Source organism: Brassica napus, chromosome A5 (genome assembly GCF_020379485.1).
Source record: "Brassica napus cultivar Da-Ae chromosome A5, Da-Ae, whole genome shotgun sequence".
Classification (NCBI taxonomy): domain Eukaryota; kingdom Viridiplantae; phylum Streptophyta; class Magnoliopsida; order Brassicales; family Brassicaceae; genus Brassica; species Brassica napus.
In genome coordinates this window covers 15,218,831-15,232,509 of record NC_063438.1, presented here as the reverse complement: position 1 = coordinate 15,232,509, position 13,679 = coordinate 15,218,831, and the positions used below count along the sequence as shown (strand labels likewise).

Genomic DNA, 13,679 nt, shown 5'->3' with positions numbered 1-13,679 from the left:
AGTCTTTTTCTCTACAAAAAATGTTATCAAATCTTTATAATTCAAAATTATTAATTATCATATATATATTAATCATATTAGTTAATTTCATAGTTTTAATTTAAGGAAAATATAGAATATTTTTCGTACACTACTAATCAGTTTGATAGTTCGTTTGATAAAAAATATAATATATGTTTATATGGACAAACCTAAGGATTTTAAGAATTATCCTAATGGTGACACATGGCCACTTTGAATGACCACTTTGAATGTTGTAATGCTTCTTCGATTAATATATAAATGATTCTTATTTTAGTTTCTTCAATATCTCATTTTTGTACTCATAACAGAAATATCTTTAAAATGATTAAATATTGAGAACTTAAAATTCTATTTTATTTGTTACAAATACCAATCATTTTTGGAGCAAACTTCAAATGTCACGGTGAATGCAAATACATTGCAAATATATAGTTTTCTTGCCTCTAAAGTAAACAAGGAGAGAGTGGAGCGCCACAGAGACAGTCGTTGCCGGCGAATGCGCTAACCGGGAACTTTGTTGTCGGAAGCTTTCCGCAAAGATGGTTTTGGCTCAAGTTCAGTCTCTGCAGACTGGCCACAGTTTCTGGCACCATCCCGAATACCAAATTCCTTGACAGATCCAAGGTTTTCAGCGTCTTTGCGAACGTCAACCTCCCCATATCGAATCTAAGTTTGTTTCCCGCTGCTCGAAACTCAAGCAGATACTCTGTCTGGTTAAGGAACCTTTCTAGACTCCCTGAGATCTCGTTTTTCGACAGATCAATGTAATGGTAGTATAAGGGTGCCGCTGGCTCCCAATTTTCTATGCTCATCTTGATCCCGCATTTTGCTAGTTTCAACAAGAAGATGCTCGGTAATGAGGCAACCCACTCTGGAATCGTTTTGAGGTGAAACTGGTTGTACGAGAGATCAAGAAACCCAATGGTGTTAACGTTCAAGGCAGGAAATGGACCATTTAAAAGATTGTGAGAGAGATCAAGATTGTTTATATTGGTCAGATTGACCAAACCATTTGGGACGACTCCGGAGAAGCGGTTCTTGGAGAGATTCAACTTTTCGAGCTTGTTGAATCTTGATATATATTCTGGAATTGTCCCAGAGAGATTGTTTTTGCTCAGGTCAAGGAGCAGGAGTGTCGGTCCGAGTGATGCAATAGACCGAGGAAGTTTTCCGGAGAATCCATTGCCGGAGAGATCGAGAAATTTGAGCTCCGTCATGGATTCGAAAATATCTGGTATGGTGCCGGAGAGGCGGTTGCCGCCGAGTTTCAGATTCTGCATTAGCTTGAGATTAGCAACCCCTAAGGGTATAGTTCCGGTTAGGAGATTACCGCCAATAAAGAGACCAGATAACCGAGACAGATTTGATATAGAATTCGGTATTGGACCGGTGAACTTATTTCCCTGAAGAAACAAATCTTCCAACTGCCTTAGCATGCTGATGTCGGAAGGAAGGGGACCAAAGAGACGGTTATTCTCGATGTTTACGTATCTAAGCTTCGGTAATTGGAGAAGGAACTGCGGAAAAGATCCAGTGATGTTCCCATGACCTCCTAAGCTAATCACTTCGAGGTGCTGGAGTTTAGCCAGCGAAGGCGAGAGAGTGCCGGAGAGGGAGCGTTCGGGTTTCTTGGGAAATCCGACTAGTGAAAGAATGGTGACACGGTCACCGTTAACGCAAGCGATACCGTACCAGGAGCAGCAAGCAGTACCTTTCTTCCATGAGCTGAGAATGCCAGAAGGATCTCGTGTTATACCCTTTTTGAAAGCTAAAAGACCCGCCTCATCATCAGGATGACATGTGGCGGCTCCGCTAGGGTTTAAACTCTGGAGAAAGATAGTGGCGGAAAATACGAAGAGAGTGAAGGAGCAATAGTTCATGGTGATATCGTGGGATTGAGAGAAGTTATTGTTAGCTATTTGTAGATGGAAGGAGACTCCTTGAGAGCTGGGGATTGAGAGAAGCTATTGTTAGCTACTTATAGAGGGAAGGAGACGACTTGAGAGCTGGAAAGTCAAAGTCCACGATTTTGACCTATTCATTTGCATGTGGCAGAAAGTGGTATGTCCGTTTCACATGCCACGTTGTCTTGCCCTTAGAGAGCAAGGTTGATTTCATTATCCTATACAGCAACTTGTGCGAAAAGACGATCAGTTGCAAGAAATTAAAAAAAATTATGCGAGAAGCAAATGATCCGGGTTATTTTGTTGTATAAGAAGTAGGTTAACTGGTTAAGTTGTGGCAACCAACAGAAATGAATGAAAAAAGAGAAAACTTGCAAAAATGGTCACATTTAAGTAGGGGACAAGAAAACAGAACCAAACCAAACCAAACCAAAGCATATGTCTAAACCATTTGGTTATAGATTTTATCAACCAAATCGTTCGGTTGATTTGGTTTAAACCAAACCGAACCAAAAACCAAAGTATTTTAGTAATTATATTAACTAAATATACTAATAATAAATATTATTTAAAATATTGAGATAATTAGCTCCCATAGCTCTAGATGTGATCATAATTAGAGAAGTACTTCTCATAACTAGAAAATAATTTATATTCCAGTTTTACCCCTATAACCTATAATCTAACTCTTATATAGTGTCTCGAAAATGTCAGTCAAGTGCAAAAAGAGACTTTATCCAGCGAATTAAACCAATCGACATGACCCATCTGTTTCTCTTGAAAATACATGATATTAGGCAAGTAAGCTAACTCAATGATTCAAATTTGATAGCAACTATTTTACTTTTTTTTTTGTTAAATAATAATAATATTATTAACTAATTAAAAATATAAAATTTTAAATCCTTACTATTAAAACTGTTAGAGGAATTGGTTGATTAAAAAAACTGTTCGAGGCATAATAGTAAAGTTTAACGTGTTACAATTATAAATAGCCGATAACTAGTTACCACATACAAATATGATTTATGTTCCAGTGAAAAACAACATGAGAATTATCAGTTAATATATGTTACCGTGCAAAACAAAATATTATATCTATGTTAATATGTATGTTTCTTTATTATATGTACTACATGATATTTAAGAGCTAATACCTATGTTAATAGCTACTATATCTTTTGAATGATACATCAATTATTAACAGCCTACAATAACGATTATTGCATGCTAACTTTTTTATTTTACTCGTTAATTTAAATTTTAGTAACTAACTTATATATTACAGGATAAATAATATATTAGATTAATAACTAATACTAAATTATAAATATTGTTATTATGTTATTGATTTGTTAACGCGCCATAGGTAACTTTTCACTTGCTAATCAAATAAATATCTTAATATATAGTATATAGAAAATATTGCCAAAACATAACAAAAATTCATCATGGTTGTCCCTTTGGTATAAAAAAAAATTTGTCCACTTTTTCTCTCTTCTAACTTTTCCAATTCTAAAAGTTAATGAAATAAATAGTTAAATGAATCAAAAAAAATTGTAAAAATGGAAACAATTAATAAAACACCCATATACACAAACTGATTTTTTTTTTGGTTAAACAACTTAATAAATTAAATTTTAAAATTAACTTCTACTAAAAGTAGAATTCATCTTCTACGGAAAATGGATCAGTAGAAAGTGAATTCTAGATTAAAAAAGTCCGTCTATTTTTCTTAAAACCAACAATCTACTTTTATTTGAAATTTTAAATATGGAGAATGTGAATTCTACTAATTGTAAAGATAACTACTTTTCCGTAGAATGCATCTTCTACTTTTATTATGTATTCTACAACTTCCAGAATATGAAATCTAAACATTTTTGTCTTTGTTCTACGCATGGTAGAAAGTGTCTTCTACTAATAAGAAAACCTGAATTTCGCAAAAATTTAGGAAATTTCAGTTAAGAAAATATTCTAAAAATATATGAAATATTCAAACTTCCTAAAACGTGTATATTTGGTCACAAAAATATTCTAAAAATATTTGCAATCTATGTGCTTGCCTAAGACGTTAGAAACATATATTTTAGATTTTTGATATGTTTACAAACACACACACATATATATATATATATATATTCAACATTTTTTGTTATATTTACAAACATATATCGACTAAAAATTATATACGTATTTTTATTTTTATTTTTATTTATATAATTATTTGAAATTCAATTGTGTTATCACGGGGAATATATAAATGATATTGTCCATTCAATGCATGAGAATATATTTTTTTAATTAACATTATATATGAAAAGTAATAATTGAATTTATGTATATAAGTATCATAAGAATATTAGTATATAAGTGTTACTTATTATAACTTTTTAAGTATAAATTATTTATCAAATATGATTAAACATTTAAAATATTTAATAAGACTTTAAGATATTTAAATAATTTATAAAATAGTTAATATACACTAGAAATTGTTAAATATCGACTAAAACTTTTAGTATATATTTTGGAAATATCTGTAATTTAAATGTACAGTTTATAAAAAAATTAATTTTTTTTGTGCGCTCTTTATGTTAATTATATTTTTATTAATATATTCATTTATTTTCATTAATCTATGTATTTATATAATTATTTTGAATTCAATTGTTTATATCAAAAATTTTATATTAATATAAAAACGTTAAATATCTTATTTTTATTAATATATTCTAAAAGTTTGACTTAAAATTATATATATATATATATATATATTTTTTTAATGAAATTTTACTTTAATTCGTTTTTTAATATTCAAATGCTTTTAGAATGTATTTTGTTATTATTAATTTTATTAATCATGGGTTAGTTTTGAGATTATGAAAAGATTATACTAAAACAACAATTTAATGATGGTATTATACCAAAGGGACAACCATGTTGAATTTTAGTTCCGTTCTAGCAATTTTTCCTACTATATATATTGTTAAGGTGCCACAAGTATCACTTACTTTACTTAATTACACGATAATATTTATGTTCAATTTTAACAAATTTTATATTTTTTGTTTTACATTTGTTAGAGGAAAGAGAAGGAAATAAGAAGAAGAAGAGTGTAAAAGTAAAATTGTGGGAACAAATATGAAATAGGAAAGAGAATGTGAAAGTGTAAGTGTAAGAAAAAGTAGAGTGTGAAAATATAAGAAGAAAGATAGTGTAAGAAAAAAAAAAGAGTGTAATAATGTGTAAGATGAAAGAGAGTGTAAGAATGTATAAGATGAAAGAGAGCGTAAGAATGTGTAAAAAGAAAGAGAGTGTAAGGAAGGGTATTTTTGGAAATCTAAAGTAAAAATGGTAGAGCAATCTACACATATGTGAAATCATGTGTATATTACTAATTTTGATACCAGTTATGTATATTCAGTAAATTCTATAACCGGCTCCCATAGTCCTTGGTGTGATCATAATTAAAGAAGTATCCTTCATAACTAGAAAATAATTTTGATTCCAGTTTTATCCATATAACCTATAATCTAACCCTTATATAGTGTCTGGAAAATGTCAGTCAGGTGGAGAGAGAGACCATCAAAACATGACTTTATCCAGAGAATTAAACCAATCAACGGGACCCATCTGTTTCTCTTGAAAATACATGATATTAGACGAGCAAACCAACTCAAATATTTAAATTTGATAGCAACTATTTTTTTTGTTAAATAATATCTATATTATTAACTAATTAAAAATATGATGTTTTAAATCCTTACTATTAAAATTGTTTGAGGCATTCCTTGATAAAAAAAAGAATTGTTAGAGGCATAATAGTAAAATTTAATGTGTAACAATGGCCGATAACTAGTTACCACATATAAATATTATTTATGTTCGAGTAAAAGAAACATGAACACTTAACTTGCTAGGTTATAATAGTAAAAGCCTAAATTATAAATAGTGTTATTATGTTACTGATTTGTTTAACGCGCCACATGTAACACTTAACTTGCTAATCAAATAAGCATCTTAACATATAGTATATATTGTTAATGTGCCACAAGTATCACTTAACTTACTTAATTACGAATAGAGACATTACAGATATGCTTTCCGGACTTCAGCATCATTCATGTTCCACGGGCGCGCAATCAGATTTCAGATTTTTTAGCTAAGACTGCAAGATCCTTCCATAGGGAGTTACTTTTTATTGGTTGTTCTATTCCGGTTTGGTTACCCAGACCACCTCAAGTTTGAGTAATAGAATGGCCTTTTGACGTCAAAAAAAAAAAACTTACTTAATTACACAATAATATTTATTTTCAATTTTATTAAATTTTAGATTTCTTTTGTTTTACATATTCGGTTAGAGGAAAGAGAAGGAAAATAAGAAGAAGAGGAGTGTAAAATAAAAGTTAAAGTCGTGGGAATAGATATGAAAGAGGAAAAATGATGTAAAAGTGTAAGAGGAAAGAGAGTGTGAAAATATAAGAGGAAAAATAGTGTAAGAAGAAAGAGAGTCTAAGAATGTGTAAGAAGAAAGAGAGTGTAAGATTGTGTAAGAAGAAAAAGAGTGTAAGAAAGAGTATTTAAAAATCCAAAGTAAGAATTATAGAGTAATCTACACATGTTAAATCATGTGTATATTACTAATTTTGACACCAGTTATGTATGTATATTCAGCAAATTCTCTCTAAAATATTTAAATATTTAACCTAAACAAATAATCATAATTTTATATGCTTTACTTCAAAATGAATAGAAGAAACACAATTGGAAATAAAATTAAAATACAAGAATATAAATCTCATACATTAACTTCAAAACCAAAAATTACTTATGATACTACAAAATGCGATGATGTAGACGCCTTCTGAGAGCTTTTTCCTAGGCCTTCCAGGCCCTCGTTTTGGGAGTCCCGTTGAGAGACTTGGGACGTCATGTTCAGGCTGTGAGGCAGAGGCAAACCATGTCCTTCGGCTTCCAGGTGTGCCTTCCGGTGCATGAATAAATAGACAAGGTGAAACATGTGTAATTACTTCCTTGTGTGGCCTTCCAGGTCGATTCTTGGGTGGTTTTGAGAAAGGATGTTTCTTGCAATACATCTTATTATGCCTTGCTTGGCCACAATTTCAATAGTGCTGTAAATGAAAAAAAGAGAATATAAATATCATAAATAACAAGAGAAGAAATACAAACAACAAAACAAGCATAACAAGAGAAGATACATACTACTTTCGTTCCTCGTTTTGAAATCTTTGGTGGTTCTCTAGGTTCACCTCTATCTCTCTTTCACTTTTTACCTGGTGGTCTCACTGGAGGTTTCTTAAACAGAGGTGGATTGATCCTCACATTAGTTATTACCTTCCACATGTTCATGCCATTGACGGGTTTTAGAGGATGTGCATAACATATCTTCAGTTTCTCAATGGTGAACCAATTAGATATAAGTATTTTCAGGTCTTGGTCAGCATTTTTCTCTAAACGCATGGCTGAGACAATGTGGCAGCAAGGAATGCCACCGATCTTGTACATCCTACAACTACAAAAAATGTCACATCTCATCTTCACCAAAAACTTATCATTGAAGTACCCAACTTCATAATCTCCTAATCCACAACTCAAAAGACTGCAATTCTTTGCAAGTTCAATATGTTCTTCGAGTTTTGCAACTGATTTATAAGTGTAGTTTGCCCTACACTTATCAGCTTCAGCTCTTTTTTTGTGATTGCTCATCATTACCTATCTTCTTATATCTTCAAGCATTTCCACAACCGGTTTTGTTCTTGCTATCCTTATAGCTGCATTGAAAGGCTCCCCTAAGTTGTTCTCAAAAGCATCAGAAGATGAGTATTCTGTGAAAAATGCCCTTGACCACATACAAGACTGAGAAATCTTCAAATCATCATATGCAGCGACTGAAATCGTCTTCAGCTCTTCCATCTTCCTCTCAAAACGTGCTATGTAGTAAGCATCAGCAGCACCCCAAAACAGATCTTCGAACACAGCCCCACCATATTTCTTTTTCAGTTGGTGTACACATGCCGAGCACACATCCTATGCTCAGCATATGGCAACACATCTTGAACCGCTAATATAAGACTTTTTTGTTGGTCAATTGCTAGAGTTAAACCATTACCTAGCCCTAAGCCTAGGTCCTTGACCAAATGCTCAATAAACCATAACAAGTTATTTTTATTTTCAACCTCCACGATGGCCCATGCGATAGGGAAAGTTTGTTCATTAGGATCTCTTCCACATGCTACTAATAACATTCCATTCATTCTCCACTTCAAAAATATACCATCAATGTGGATAATCTTCCTACAAGCACCTTTCCACCCATCTTTAAGCGCCTGAAAGCACACATAAACACCTATAGAATCTTGTCTGCCTTACCTCACATTCAACTGTAGATCCAAAATTTATGCTTTTCAACTCCTCTACATAGTCAAACAACCTTGCAAATGACTGAGCTTGCTCATCGTCAAACTGCTACAAGCATTTTAGTCTTGTCCTTTCACAAATTGTTTCTGGCACATTAATGTTGCGCATTTGAAGCTTTTGCTGCAACTGAGTAGTTGAGATATTGAGATTAATTCTGAATTCCTCAATGTAGATATCTATAATCTTACTATTTGTTAGGAAATACACTTTACCCCTGTCATGTGCAATTGTGCTCCTCTTTTTATACCATAACAACAACTCTAGACATTCAAGTGATGCTACTATTAATGGATCATGAGATCCTCCATGGAAATTTCTTTTCTGAACAAATTTCCACAACACACTTACCATCAAACTTATCAAACTTGATATCCCTCCTCTTCCTCACAGCATATTTCGTTATAGCAGTTTTGAAAACTGTTGCTCCAACATGAATATTGTCGGATTATCATCAACGATCGAATCAACACCTTCACTATCACTAATACCAAAAGAATCATCCTGCTTTATCACGCCACCTCTCTCTTCAACCTCAGAATCACTACCAGAAGAGTCATTTACCCTATTATCCTCATTAGCACTCTCATTCCCAATATCATTTCATCCTCAGCATCATTCAATGAGCCTTTCATATTAAGACGCCTACCCATATAAGGATCATGTTACGTGAGTTGGTTTTCTCGCTGGTTATAATGGGTCGGGTGCAGGGTTCGATTTGCGCCGGACGCAATATTTTTAGTTTAATGTTTGATATCAAAACAACATAGTTTTGATTTCTGTTAAATAGTAAACAGCTGCCACATCATCAATACACAAGTAATTTATATTGCGGTTTGACATGTGGGTTTATGAGTTTGTGGATTAATTTTCAAAAAAAAAAAACACACATTGAAGGTTTTTTGCAGAAAATCCTTGATATAAACATTCTGATAGAAATACATGTATATATTTTATGGTTGCAGTTTTTCTTACATCTACATTTTCCACCTTTGACAGTGTAAAGTTAAAGTCACTGTTGTTACTTCTAGCAAGCGTCCTATGCTATGCTGCATGGAATCGGAAGCGGTGACGCAGAAGCGGAAGCGTAAGGAAGCGTAGAATCGAAAATTTTAAAATATTTAGGAAGCGGGTACGTGTTGGAAGCGTTTATACATATATATATATAATATTGAAGCACTTAATAAAATAAAAAAATTTAATAATAAAAATCCAACACATAAATTAAATACTAAAGTTCAACATAAAAGTTAACAAAAAAAAACCAACATAACATAAAAAAAAAATTCAAGCTTCAAGTCAAATATCGAACTCATCATTGTTCTCATTTTCCCCATCTCCACCAAACAAAACAGCTTCCAATTCTGGTTCATCAAGAGAAAGATCTTCAAACTCAAGTCTTCCCAAATTAATCTCATCCAGCGAATCAAATTAATCACCTCCTACATCCCACATACAGCTAGGGCCTTCTTTATAAGCAGAGCTCCTTCTTGATAGAAGACGGAGGTTAGTATGCACAAATACTAAATCTTCAGCTCTTTGGGGAACAATCTTGTTTCTTATAGCAGAATGAATGAACTTGTATGTACTCCAATTCCTTTCGCAGCATGAGGATGAAGATGGTTGTCCAAGTAACTTGAATGCTAAGATTTGAAGTTTTGGTGCTGAAGATCCATGAACTGCCCACCATCTCAAAGGTTCTAAGATAAACCTATCATGAATCACATCAACACTACCAAAGTCCTCCATGCATAAAGAGAAGTTAGAATATTCAACGTTAACCTCTCTCCTTTCATCTTGATTTGGAAAATACTTGATTATGCAATTTTTTCTTTCTCTAGTAACCTCCAAATCTTGATGTGGAGCTTTTCTACTGTCTTCTTCTGCAAGCCACTCTGAACTATAGTACCTGCATCCAACAAAAATCTTACTGATCCGACAAAAATATATAACAATTAAAATCTTAGTTGATAAGAAAAACAGAATAAAAACAGATTTATAAACTTACTTGGGGTTTAGAGAATGTGCCATACAATGAAGAGGAGTATTACTCTTACTCCAGCGAGAAGTCAAAATCGAGTGCACCGCAGTCCAAAAGACGGAATCTTCATTAAGTTGTTTCCTTTCTTTTTTGAAGATAGCTCTCTTGACATTCTGAATCATACTTTCCCACAATTCATAAACCAGATGAAGAGAAGGTTTATCAGTATCAGCAGTTCTAATCACGCTATAGATGGGCAAAGTGAAAGATAAAGCATATTCAAGCTCCTCCCAAAACAACTCATCTAATATCTTTTTCTTCACTGCAGATGCTCTCTCTACACCGTCTTCTTTATAATCATCCCATTTAGGACTGATCACCATTTGTTGTAACCCGGTCTTTATTTTTTTGAATCTCTTTAACATTACAACCGTGGAAGCAAACCTGTAAAAATAAAACTAATGATTATTAACTTAAAAATTAAGAATATAAGTAAGCTCTCAATTAAAAATATAGAAAACTAACCTTGTAGAAGCAATTGTTAGGAGCTTAAGATCACAATGCTCAGTGAACATTACAAGCCTCATCCCGTGATTCATAATATAATTCTTGATCCAATTCACATCTTCACTGACAGACTTTATCCAGTAACAAGCATCATACACCGCTTCATTATTTCTTGTGCTCAGTAATGGTGAACATATATTCTTCAGAGCAAGGTTCAAGGTATGAACCACACATGGTGTCCAAAAAATAGTAGGAAACTTGGCTGAAATAAGCGCACCAGCTTTTACACAGTTTGAAGCATTGTCAGTGACAACCTGAACCACATTTTCATGCCCAGCCTCCTTTATGCCTTCTATGATCAGCTCTGCAATCATCTCACCGGTTTTTGTCTCACCATGAGTATTGATCGCCCTTAACATCATTGGACCACTCTCATTTGCAGCAATCAAGTTAAATATTGGTCTCCGTTGTGGATCTGACCAACCATCACTACATATACTCACTCCTTTTTGTTTCCATGTGTTCTTCAAAGGTTGCAAATGCATCTCAATGTTCTTTCTTTCCTTTTGAAGAAGTGTAGTTCTCAATGCATTATACCCGGGTGGAACATATCCTGGAATTTGGGAAGCACGCACATATGAATTGCGGTAGTGAGGATTTCTTGCAAGGTTAAAAGACAGACCACCTGTGTAGAACATCCTAGATACCTCCCCATCACATTGCTCCCTAGCTTCATTCTGAAATGCTTTTTCCAAAGGACCCATACCTTTTCTCTTCTTTGGATCAGACTCAGTTGCATTTGGAACTTTGTAGCTCATATCATAATCAAGAGAAGAACTAGACATGTTCCTTGATGACGAAGGAAGTGGAACTGCTTTGGGAGCTGCACGCTTTAACCTCTCTTTGCAATTATCAACTAGCTTTTTTCAGGTTAACTCTTTGTTGAGGAGTGACTTTCAAGCATCCTTTAATTCCTTTTCCCTCTTGCAGCAGATGAGTCATAACTCTACTATGAGATCCAACATATGAATTACTGCAGAACTTGCATTCAAACCTCCATGATCCTCCTCCAGCTAACTTCTCAATTTTGTTCACATAGATCCACAAAGGTGCCTTGTCATCCACGTTCGAGGACTCATCAATGTTTAGAGGATCTTGAGACATTAGTCCTGTGAAAAAGTTATATGAATACTAATATGTAATATCTTAATTTACCAAACATAATACAAATATGAAATATAAAATTACAAAAGACTACAACAATATCACACAAAGCTACGTACACAAAGCAACTTATAATAATACTATATTTAAAATATTCCTTGCACTGAAATTGAAAACCAAAAAAAGTGCAGCCATGACTTTAGTACACTCACGATCAAACAATAGAATATGCAAACCACATGCATAAAAGACAAACAAGTGACAACACATCAAACAAAGCACAATAACTGATTATTTATATATATATGAGTTACGTACCTTCGCTTCTCTTCTCTCAGAATCTGGAAAAGGTTGAACTTGAAGAAATATCAGAACTGCTTCTTACGGTAACTGAATCTCAAGAGTTTTAATCTTTTTAGATTATTTGGTAACTAGGGTTTTTTTTATTATAATGGGCTAATTGGATCACAAAACAAATCAAAATTTAAAAGCCCAAAATAATTTTTCAGTTTTTTGAACATATATCCATCGACGCTTCCGTCAACTATCCATCGACGCTTCCAATCCTGAATCGCGTGCTTCCATTACGGTTCCAAACGTCTCACTATCCGAAACGTGATTCCATGACGATTCCGAGCGATTCCGAGCGATTCCGTTTCCGGTTCCGCTTCGGAAGCACGAAACGCATGACCACCAACGATTCCATGCTACGTAGGTCCTATGCACCTGCAGCTGAAAAATATAATATTTCACTTATCTGACTAAATAACTAACACCCAAAACTACTGTCAAAAATATTGTCCATATTGTAAGAAAATATTGTTCGGCTAATATTTTATTATGTTTGGGGTACCAAAATTATTGTCTAATTAATATATATTGTAGCTGGGATACTAAAACTATTGTGCGGATAATATATATTATATTTACACATCGAACTAATAATATCAAATAACAAAATCAGTTACCCTATTGAATCATGTCGTTAATTGTCCCCCAACATTTCACACTATGAGGTTTTGTATGATAGATCTCGCTCGTTGATTTGCACAAGGAAACTACGGAGGATCATTGTAACGGCTCGACACTCCTAGAACTTAGGAAGAATCATGCGAGGGCTGGTGAAGTAAACAACCTCATGAATCAAAATATCTACAGCATCTGGTTCAACTTTTGAATGTTTCAATGCTGGTTATGCGTAGATTGACAAGCACTGAATTAATGAGAAGGAACGAGGTGCACAATGCACACAGCCGTGTTCATCTTTTTCGCTAATGATCCCACCATCATCTCAGTTAAAATCTTATCAGATATAGAAAGGAAGGAAGAGAGTAGATCAATAAGTTTCAATTTTTCTAACATGTTTTCTCTCTCCATTGTCTATTACTCTCTCTCTTTTGAACATGCAATAGTCACACACCTTTACATATACCCAATTGTATCCTTCTGCCATTTTATTTTCAAAAGCAAAAATTGTGTTTTATCCTCTAATAAGATAAAAAAAAATTCCATTAATTCTTAGACTTTTTTATTTCCTGTTTAATTTGGAGCACTTTGGTAAATACAGAGGATCACACATTGAGAGGTTTTAGCATATGAAGACCACTCACATTTGATTAGTTTACTTGAATTCACTAGAGAATAAAAAAGAAACAGAGGAA

General features: G+C 33.3%; 1 protein-coding gene and 1 pseudogene across 1 annotated transcript; both read right to left on the bottom strand.

The window, feature by feature from the left end:
- Positions 1-335: 335 nt before the first annotated feature.
- On the bottom strand, positions 336-2,731 carry LOC106374874 (LRR receptor-like serine/threonine-protein kinase ERL1). Its single transcript, XM_013814800.3, has one exon. The coding sequence runs from the start codon at positions 1,902-1,904 to the stop codon at positions 468-470; it is 1,437 nt and encodes a 478-aa protein (XP_013670254.3). The 5' UTR covers positions 1,905-2,731; the 3' UTR covers positions 336-467.
- A 5,217-nt stretch (positions 2,732-7,948) lies between these two features.
- LOC106373834 lies at positions 7,949-13,099 on the bottom strand (annotated as a pseudogene).
- Between the last annotated feature and the right edge of the window lie 580 nt (positions 13,100-13,679).